Below are 9,532 nucleotides of genomic sequence, written 5' to 3'. Positions count from 1 at the left end.
GGCCAGATTAAGCAGGACTGGTGATGAATGTGCCCCATTACCCTTTCCTTCCACCCTCAGAGTGAAGAGAAGCCAGACTGCATTAAGGAAGTGCAAAACCAGCCTCTACAGGGCTGACTTTCATCCCCAGCCCCTTCTTCTTGCCCTCCAAACGAGCTTTGCCCCCTTTTCTGCGTAGAGCTGGAGAAGTCAGGGTGGCACGGCTCTTATAAACATGCACACAGTGCGGCAGGCGCCCGAGGAGCATGTGAGCAATGTGTGCAGGGGCAGAGGGAAAGTTTAATCCCAGCGCCCTTGTGTCAAAGGAGAGTTTGCAGCAGCCAAGAGCCAGTGGCTCATGAATGCTGCCTCCTCAGAGCAAAGCAGGAGGAGCAGGAGGGTAAGAGCAGGGCACCTCGGAGACAAACCGACTGAAAACTAACAAACAAACAAAAATCAATTCAGCTGAACCCAGCCAGGGTAGGCAAAGAACAACGGGTCAGAAGACAAAGCTGGAAACAATAGACCAGCAAGATTAATATCAGTTTGCGAGGAAGAGCTGGGGCACAGCTGAAGGAGAATGGAAAGGGCTTAAATTAGAAAAACTAGAAGAGACTCCTATTTGTGAATCCTGACCCGCAGCTTGATCAGCACAGCTCTCACCCGCTGCTGCACTGACTGAAAGGGCTTATCTCAACTTTGATTCCTTGATGGCAATGATGGTCACTTATCAGAGCTTTTTCTTTGCCATTAACAACAGAGCCATCCAAATGAGATCGAAACACAACTCCAAACTTCCCGTGGTTTTTACGTCTTTGTCCTGAGTTTTGCGTATTTATTTCCTGCCTTGGCCCAGAGAAGATCTGGCTCCTGGGGGTAATACTGCTCCCTAAAAGTGTAGGACTTGCTGCTCATGGCCACACAGAGCAATAAACACAGAAAAATACCCTGATAACTGTGCAGACATGGATAAACACCTTCAGAATCCACTCAGGCTGCAATTTTCAGTGGGAAAAACAGGCTGTATTAAGGAAAGGCAAGTGATCATTAAATCCAGGTGAATCGATATTTTCTCTTTTTCCTATCCTCAGACATCAGCGAAGTGCCACAATGTGTACAAATATGATGTGCTTTGCCTTAGAGGGAGGCTGGTAGGGCTGGGAGGAAATGATCTTTAAGCCAATGTTATCCAACAGTACAAGCAGTCAAGAAACATTGCAAAACCAGGATGTTCAAGAGATTAATTGGGCAATCTCACATGGAGACAAAAAAATTTGCTTCTGTTCTACAAGTGAAGGCTTCCTCGATTCTCCCCCTTGAAGACCAAGGGCTCCTTTAGCTCTGTGATTACTGTAAAGAGGATTAGTTAAGCAGAGGTAGTCAAAGGCCTGCTCTGGGCAAAGGGCAAACCCAAGCAAACAAAGCCACTTGACATTTCTTAGCTGCACGGGCAAAGCTGACCTTGCTGTCCCAGGGATGAGGAGTGACTGGAAGCAGAAAGATGAGCACACAGGGCTGGGCTGGGCTGGAGAGGGTTGAGCCTGCCTGACCAGACCAACTTTCTGTTCCTGCTACTGCAGATGGATTGGAAGAGGTGGGACAGCAACCTGTGCTGTTGGTGGGGAGAGATGTGTCAGCCACAGAACAGCCACAGACGACACAGCTCCTCCCTTGGGGACAGCTCAGGTCTCCAGAGTTCTGGGAATTTCTTTGCTGTTGCTAACAACACCACCCAGCACCATCCCCCTCCACACCCTTCCACCATCACACCTTCTCTTCTGTGCAGGAGCTCCAGAAAACACACGTTGTAAGTGAGCAAATAATTCTATAGCCAAAAAAATTTCAACTCATTACAATTTCCCTCCAGCTCAGCAGTCCAGGTGTATAACTTCTGGTACCTGCCTGACACCACAGTGCATTGATTCAAAGCCTGGGGTGTCTTGTAACAGCCAATGTCACATTGGGTAGCAAGAATTCCTCTAACGGTCTATTTACATCAACACGACTTTCAAAGGAGCTTTTATTTCCATTACTCCAATATGGATGCTTTATTATTCTCAGAACAACCTTTCTCTCTCCTGGGATACTTCACACTAAAATCTCATCCAGGAGATTTACAAGGGACAGACAATAGTGTTTTTCATGTCGTTTTAGAAGTCAGGGAGAGCGTGTTTCCCTTTGTATTAAAGCTTAGAAGCTATGCACTTAAAGAAAAAAAATCTTGGTGGGAAGGATGAATGCAATTTAACAACTTTAAGAGAGCCCTGCAGCTCATTTTATGGTTGGGCTGTTGAATTCTGTTGCCTTTGTTTGCTTCTCATCATTTGCTCTCCTGAACTCCTGGAACAGAGACCATGAACTGCAGCTCCTGCTCACCATGTTCCCTGGCTGCTCCTAAGAGCTGAGCTGCTCCTGAAGGCGCAGGAGTGTTCCCACTCTCCCCTGACACAACTTGTGCATATTTTTGTCTGGGTGCAGAGCACCATTGTCTTTGTGGAAAGACTTTACTCTGCTTTGCACCACAGGCAGTCACCTCTAGGGAGGAACTCTGCACCAGGGGATGCACTTTCCTATGGACTGCAGCCAGAAAAGATTTTCCTAGGATACAATCAGTATCGAAAGGGAATGGAAGCATTGTGTCTTTATAGCTTTGGGGTGGCAAGAGAGTAGAAAAAAAATACCCTTAAAGTGGAGCTTCTGTGTTGCTCAGTTCTCTTCAGTCTTAGCAATGCAGCCCACCAAGAGAAACACTGGAAAAGGCTCCCAAAAAGGGCATTGGTGAACCTGGGAGCACTCATTCCGTGGTTGCAGAGCCCCCTCCTGCACCCAAAGATGCCTTACAAGCACACCCAAAGAGGAACTGCAGACTAAGCCTTTATACATATGGAGCATTCACTTGAAGTCTAGAAGTAGCCAGGACAGCATAAGTGTTTGCTTCCATTTTCTTCCATTTGGCAGAGAAGGCAGAAGTGAGACTTGACAGTAATATAACAAACATGCATTTATAGGATTCCTATTCCCTACGGAATCGTATTTTGTTTCCTCCTCTGGTAGGAAACATAGCTTGGAAATGAAGATGAATTGGCTTGCTAGACAGAAGAGTAAAACAGATAAAGTGAGATGCAAGCCATGCATTTATTCAGATGCACATTCAGCCTGATAAGAAATCTGGCAGATGATGTCCCCAAGCTTCTGAGGACCCAATCATTACCACCACAGGAATTTCTAGGGCCAGTGCTTTTTTCTCTAGTACAGCTGCTGTTACCAAAAGCATCTGATACCAATTGCCACCAAATTCACTTTCTTTCCCTTAGGAGAAATTTATACCCTGGAGACAGCTAATCAAGGTCACCACCTCTGCCACTTCAGAAAGGTTCTTTTCACATGTAAAGGCTGAATTTACACTTGCATGTAAAACACGTCCTGGCCTACAGTTACTATCACTTACATCCTAATGCTCAAAAGATTTATGCTTAATAAAAGAAGCAAAAAAGCAGCTTTTAGCCCTGACAGTATATTCCTCCTCTCTCCTCTTTCTTCATAAGAAAAGGCAGAGTTTGGGTAAAATTCCAAGTAGAATAAACAGGCTTTAAAAGGACCCTTCTCACAGTTAGGACTGTGTTTCTCCCAAGAAATAAAACCCAAAAATCCTGAACAAATAACAAAACAAAGCAAACAAACCCCAGAGAACAACGAAAAAAAAAATCCAAGTCACATTTATTCTATTTTAGCAACATCACTCTCTTACTAACTCCTTCAGGTTTCCTGCAAGATCAAATTCAAAGAATTTGAAGACATTGCCTCCACAAAATGAACTAGAAAACAGTTTTAAGAGGCCACTTTGGAATCTGTCCAAGACTTAAATCCTCCATAGCACCTGGAGCATCCTGGTGACAATAGAGAGCCAGTTCAATTACCCACTAGCCCAGAGAGTTATAGTGCAACATCAGAACTTGAGACACAGCTGCGGGGAGACTTGTTTTTGGGCAGTCTGTTGCCTGCTATTCCATTCTTTAAATTTAGAATCAAAATTTGTACAAGTTTTCAGATTTTTTTTCCCTGCCCTCTGCTGGCAAGAGGGTGAAGGTTAAAAATACAGACGAAGAATGAAAACAGAAAAAATCAAGAGACCTTGCCCAGTGTAATCTGTTTCTTCATTTCATATCTGATTTAGGATGAAGCAAGAGGGAGCATTCATTTAAGCAGCCATAAAAGAAAAAAAGATTGATTGAAAAGTAATTTTTGCTCTGTTTTTCTTATGGAAAAGAGTCCCAGGTGTCTGGTTTTCCTATATTTTCTTTTTAATGGCTGTTTCCTTTTCAGCCCATAAGATTCAAGGTCAGCTCCAGGTCAAATTACACTGAGCCCAAGATGCTCAGCAACTTCAAACCCAGCTGTGGGCTTCCTCTCCCTCCTGTGTTGCACTGGGCTTTCCATTCTGGCATCCCAGCCTGGAAACCCTATTGGAGGCTTAGGGTACGAATTTTCATGTCTGCATTTCCATGGCACAGTGGGTGCCACGCTGGCAAATCAACAAATGGCATCCCCCTCATAGAACAGGCTAAATCAATGAGTAAAATGCATGTCTTGGTACATCTGTACATGGTTAACCTTGGAATTGCTGACTGCTGGCAAAAGTCAGAGCTACAGGATAAACCTAAACACAAGAGTGTCTCCTACAGCTTTCTGCCTATGTGAATAGTGAGGGGTGGTTGCTTCTTTCCAACAAAGAAAAAAAATCCAGCAAACACAGGAAAGAAGATAAGGCTCTGAGAAAACTGGGGGCTAAAAATACCCCTACTGCCAGATCTTGGGTCAAATCCAAGCCTTTTGAAAACTGCCTTATGGCCAGTGTTCAGAGGGCAGGGGCTTGCACAGATTTTCCACACATTAGTGCACACTGTTACCTGACATCTGTAGGAGTTAGTTTATTTGCCTTTACAGTAAAGTATGGAAGAGAAAACACATTTCTCTTAAATGAAAATACCACAGGGGAGAAAAATGAGGAAAAATATCTAAGAAAGGAAAATAATCTAAACCTACAACTTCAGAAAAATCCCTCAGAAATCTGAGCAGCCCAAGAGAGATGAGTTCAGGCTGTAAGATGAATTTGCACTTCTTTGTGCTCACTACAGAAGCCCTCCAGTGATTCCAGTTGGTTAGAAAATGGGCTATAAGAGCAAAGTGAAAACAAATGCTCATGATCCTGGACCCTACTCCTACTTATTCATCCCTAAAAGTGGTACAAACATCAATGCTCATGGTGACCATCACTGAGGAGAACACCACTCCACCTTTGGATGTGAAAAGAATATGTGAATATTCTGAGTACACTCTCTGATGACTGGGTCTCCATTTCCAGCCCTGAGCTCCACCACAAGCAGGAAAAACCACCAGAACCACCAGGAAAACTTCCTAAAAAGGCTAACCACGGTATACTAACTCTTAAAGGACCAAAACAGAAACAAAAGGTTCTTAATCCATCTTTATAGGAAGAGGCCCTTCAGGGTTTTGTCTGCCTTTTAAGGAACTGAACTGCAGCTCGGCAGCTGCACCATGTGTGAAATATTGCAGCATTTGTTTGTAACTGCTGGATGAGGTGCCTGATGATTCCAAGGAGCTCTGGCTACTGCTGCAAGCACTCCACAGTAGGAAGGTGACAGAAATGTGTATCCAAGTTTAAAAAACTTGCACGTTTGCAGGAATGAAGGGCATTTGTAACCAAAATTTAGTTTTCAGTGGATTGATTCTTCATAGTAGAATATGAAAAAGAATGACAGAGAAACAATTTTGAACAGAGAGATGACAAGCTTTTTTTTTTTTTTTTTTTTTTCCTCACAGGAGCACACAATCCTTGCTTAGATTCATAATATGTGGGTAAAGTGGAGGGCAAAGGATGAAAAGACAGCCACAAGCATCTCCTGATGTATTAAAGCTGGAAAACTTGCTTCTCAGGGACCTTGGCTAGTCAAAAAACAAAACAAAACAAAACAAAAAAAACAAATACCAAAACAAAAAAAAAAAAAAAAAAAAAAAAAAAAAAAAAACCAAATACCAAAACAAAACAAACAAAACAAAACAAAACAAAAAAAAAACCCAAACCAAACCAAACCAAAAACAAAAAAACACCCAAAACCATAAACCCGGGGCTGTAACAAGTAGCTTGTGTCAGGCCCCAGGAAACTCCTGTTTGGAGTATACAGGTAAAAATCCCTCAGCAGAGAGCAGGCCAGAGAGGGCAGGAAGGAAACTGGCCAGTTCCAAGACAGGTAGAAAAATTACTAAGGAATCAGACATTATCTTCAGGCTTTAAAGAAGACAGTGAATGAACTGAATAAAACCAAAGATCAATGAGGAAAAAATGAAAACCAAAAAATATAAAGCTTTTAGCTCATTCTCTGTTTCCCCTATGGACTAATTCTCCAAGCTTGGGCAGTCACAGTTCTGGTCTTCCCCCCACGAGATGCTGCTTGCTCCTGGGGAATCTTTGAGATCAGTTTCCAGATCTTAATACTCCAGGTGGTGAGCATCATCAAACATACAAGAAGAAATCTCTCCACCAAGAAAAAAAATGATCCTGACATGTTCCATATGCACTGAGCTGGCATCTGGATAGAAAATCTGCAACACCTAACTATGCCAAAAAAGCTTCCTGAGACTCCAGAAATAAAATTCCTAAGTGTGCCCTCAACTTGACTGCCAGAGGAATCTTTTTTATCCCTTCTTTTGATCCTCCCACACAGAAGTTTCCAAAGATGGAGCAAGCACCCAATTTCACATTTGGCAGAAACAATGCCGCAACGGCCTGGAAATATTTGACATTTCGACTTGTCTGGACGCTAATTCTGCGCTCGAGGCAGCTCTGCCCGCACGGGGCAGGGCTCAGTGCCTGTGGATGCAGACACTCCCAGGGGAGTCAAGCATCAGCTAGAACTGCAGCCACAGCAAGTTTCTCCTGTGCCGCTCCAACACTGACACCTCGATACCTCCTTGTTATTTTTCTTATATCTCCCGCTTTTGTTTGTTTGTTTGGGTTGTCTCTGTTTGGTTTTTTGCTTATTTTCTTACAAAGCACAAAGTTTCTGTGAGACAATCAGAGCACGACTCCTAGCTAGCTGTTTCATCAGGCTAAGCGTGCCGCCCGCTTTTACACATCCTTTTTTTTTTTTTCTTCCTGATTATTTCCCTTTTGAATAAACCCTCCATTATCAAGATAAAATAACATCATTTACAAAGCACCACCTCAGCAGCATGCCTCGGCTTTCATTTCACAGGGCTGTGCCAGCAGCCACAAACAGAATCAAAGCAGCCAATTAAAAATCCATATTCATTAACAAACATCATGTGTGCTGTAATGCCCTGCATTGACTGTGGCACGGCGGGAGGTGGGGAACTCGCTGAGTTTTGCTGCTCTCAGTCTGAAGCACTGTTTTATCGGAGGAAGGGTTTTCCCTTTGCTCCCCCGGGCCGGCGAGGACAGTGTCCGGGCAGCGCACGGCGCTGGGGCAGCTGCTGACCTTTTGTCTCGGGGGGATGCCAGACACACACAGCGCCTTGGCACACAGAGGAGCGCACACAGGAGCGCACAGAGGAGGGCACAGAGGAGCGCACACAGGAGCGCACAGAGGAGCGCACAGAGGAGCGCACACAGGAGCGCACACAGGAGCGCACAGAGGGGCGCACAGAGGAGCGCACAGAGGGGCGCACAGAGGGGCGCACAGAGGGGCGCACACAGGAGCGCACACAGGAGCGCACACAGGAGCGCACACAGGAGCGCACAGAGGAGCGCACAGAGGAGCGCACACAGGAGCGCACAGAGGAGGGCACAGAGGAGCGCACAGAGGGGCGCACACAGGAGCGCACAGAGGGGCGCACAGAGGGGCGCACAGAGGGGCGCACAGAGGAGCGCACAGAGGGGCGCACAGAGGAGCGCACAGAGGAGCGCACAGAGGGGCGCACAGAGGAGCGCACACAGGAGCGCACAGGAGCGCACAGAGGAGCGCACACAGGAGCGCACAGAGGAGCGCACAGAGGAGCGCACAGAGGGGCGCACACAGGAGCGCACAGAGGGGCGCACAGAGGGGCGCACAGAGGAGCGCACAGAGGAGCGCACAGAGGGGCGCACAGAGGAGGGCACAGAGGAGCGCACACAGGGGCGCACACAGGGGCGCACACAGGGGCGCACACAGGGGCGCACACAGGGGCGCACACAGGGGCGCACAGAGGAGCGCACACAGGGGCGCACAGAGGGGCGCACAGAGGGGCGCACAGAGGAGCGCACAGAGGAGCGCACAGGAGCGCACAGAGGAGCGCACAGAGGAGCGCACAGAGGAGCGCACAGAGGGGCGCACAGAGGGGCGCACAGAGGAGCGCACAGAGGAGCGCACAGAGGAGCGCACAGAGGGGCGCACAGAGGGGCGCACAGAGGGGCGCACACAGGAGCGCACAGAGGAGCGCACACAGGAGCGCACACAGGAGCGCACAGAGGAGCGCACAGAGGGGCGCACAGAGGGGCGCACACAGGAGCGCACAGAGGAGGGCACAGAGGAGCGCACAGAGGAGCGCACACAGGAGCGCACAGAGGAGCGCACAGAGGAGCGCACAGAGGAGCGCACACAGGAGCGCACACAGGAGCGCACAGAGGAGCGCACAGAGGAGCGCACAGAGGGGCGCACAGAGGAGGGCACAGAGGAGCGCACAGAGGAGCGCACAGAGGAGCGCACACAGGAGCGCACACAGGAGCGCACACAGGAGCGCACAGAGGAGCGCACAGAGGAGCGCACAGAGGAGGGCACAGAGGAGGGCACAGAGGAGCGCACAGAGGAGCGCACAGAGGAGCGCACACAGGAGCGCACAGAGGAGGGCACAGAGGAGGGCACAGAGGAGGGCACACAGGAGCGCACAGAGGAGGGCACAGAGGGGCGCACACAGGAGCGCACAGAGGAGCGCACAGAGGAGCGCACACAGGAGCGCACACAGGAGCGCACAGAGGAGCGCACAGAGGAGCGCACACAGGAGCGCACACAGGAGCGCACACAGGAGCGCACACAGGAGACCGAGAACGTGTGCCAGACCCTCCCCAGCAGGTCCTCAGGGCCAGCAGGGCCAGCGGCGATGCAGTGTGCACATCACGGGCAGACAGAGCGGTCGGCTCTGCAGACGCCTGATGGATGCGGCTCATGGGCTCGGCAGGGCCAGCTCCGAGCTGCTGCAGTGACTTACCCAATTGCCCTGGCTCCGGGGGAGCTGCTTTGATTTACACCATCAGCACCTCACTGCTGCAGACTGTCACATGCGGAAAGTACAATATTTCAGCCCTATACAATGAAGTTATATGAAGGCGTGCCAGGGTTATTTATTTATTTGTGCCCACAAGCCTGAGATTTACAACTCTTTATAAATACAAGCTGGGCAATTTGCTGCCTATTTTTAGCAGGAATGCTTTGTGCAGGAAACAGCTGTCAGCCACTGGGAGCTGTGCTCCTCAGAGCAGCAGCTTCAGACAAAGAGAGGCCTCTTAGAATTCAACTGGAGAGCTAGGGTCACTGCTTTG

The 9,532-nt window shown here is 48.3% G+C and overlaps 1 protein-coding gene across 1 annotated transcript; it reads left to right on the top strand.

Moving 5' to 3' along the window:
• The first annotated feature begins 214 nt into the window (after nt 1-214).
• LOC136364614 (zinc finger CCCH domain-containing protein 13-like) lies at nt 215-9,234 on the top strand. The gene is made up of 3 exons (XM_066324563.1): nt 215-247; nt 7,520-7,968; nt 8,193-9,234. The coding sequence occupies exons 1-3, from the start codon at nt 215-217 to the stop codon at nt 9,232-9,234; spliced, it is 1,524 nt and encodes a 507-aa protein (XP_066180660.1).
• The last annotated feature ends 298 nt before the right edge of the window (nt 9,235-9,532 follow it).

Source organism: Sylvia atricapilla, chromosome 9, assembly GCF_009819655.1.
Source record: "Sylvia atricapilla isolate bSylAtr1 chromosome 9, bSylAtr1.pri, whole genome shotgun sequence".
Classification (NCBI taxonomy): Eukaryota; Metazoa; Chordata; class Aves; order Passeriformes; family Sylviidae; genus Sylvia; species Sylvia atricapilla.
Note: the sequence above shows the minus strand (reverse complement) of the source record. Positions and strands in the feature narration are given on the sequence as shown.

What these genes read in the sequence shown, in the direction of transcription:
- LOC136364614 (XM_066324563.1), top strand. Translation starts at nt 215, where the DNA reads ATGCACACAGTGCGGCAGGCGCCCGAGGAGCAT. An exon ending in GGCAGGCGCCCGAGGAGCAT is followed by an intron (nt 248 to 7,519) that starts GTGAGCAATGTG and finishes GGGGGATGCCAG; the next exon opens with ACACACACAGCGCCTTGGCA. An exon ending in ACACAGGAGCGCACAGGAGC is followed by an intron (nt 7,969 to 8,192) that starts GCACAGAGGAGC and finishes GGGCGCACACAG; the next exon opens with GGGCGCACAGAGGAGCGCAC.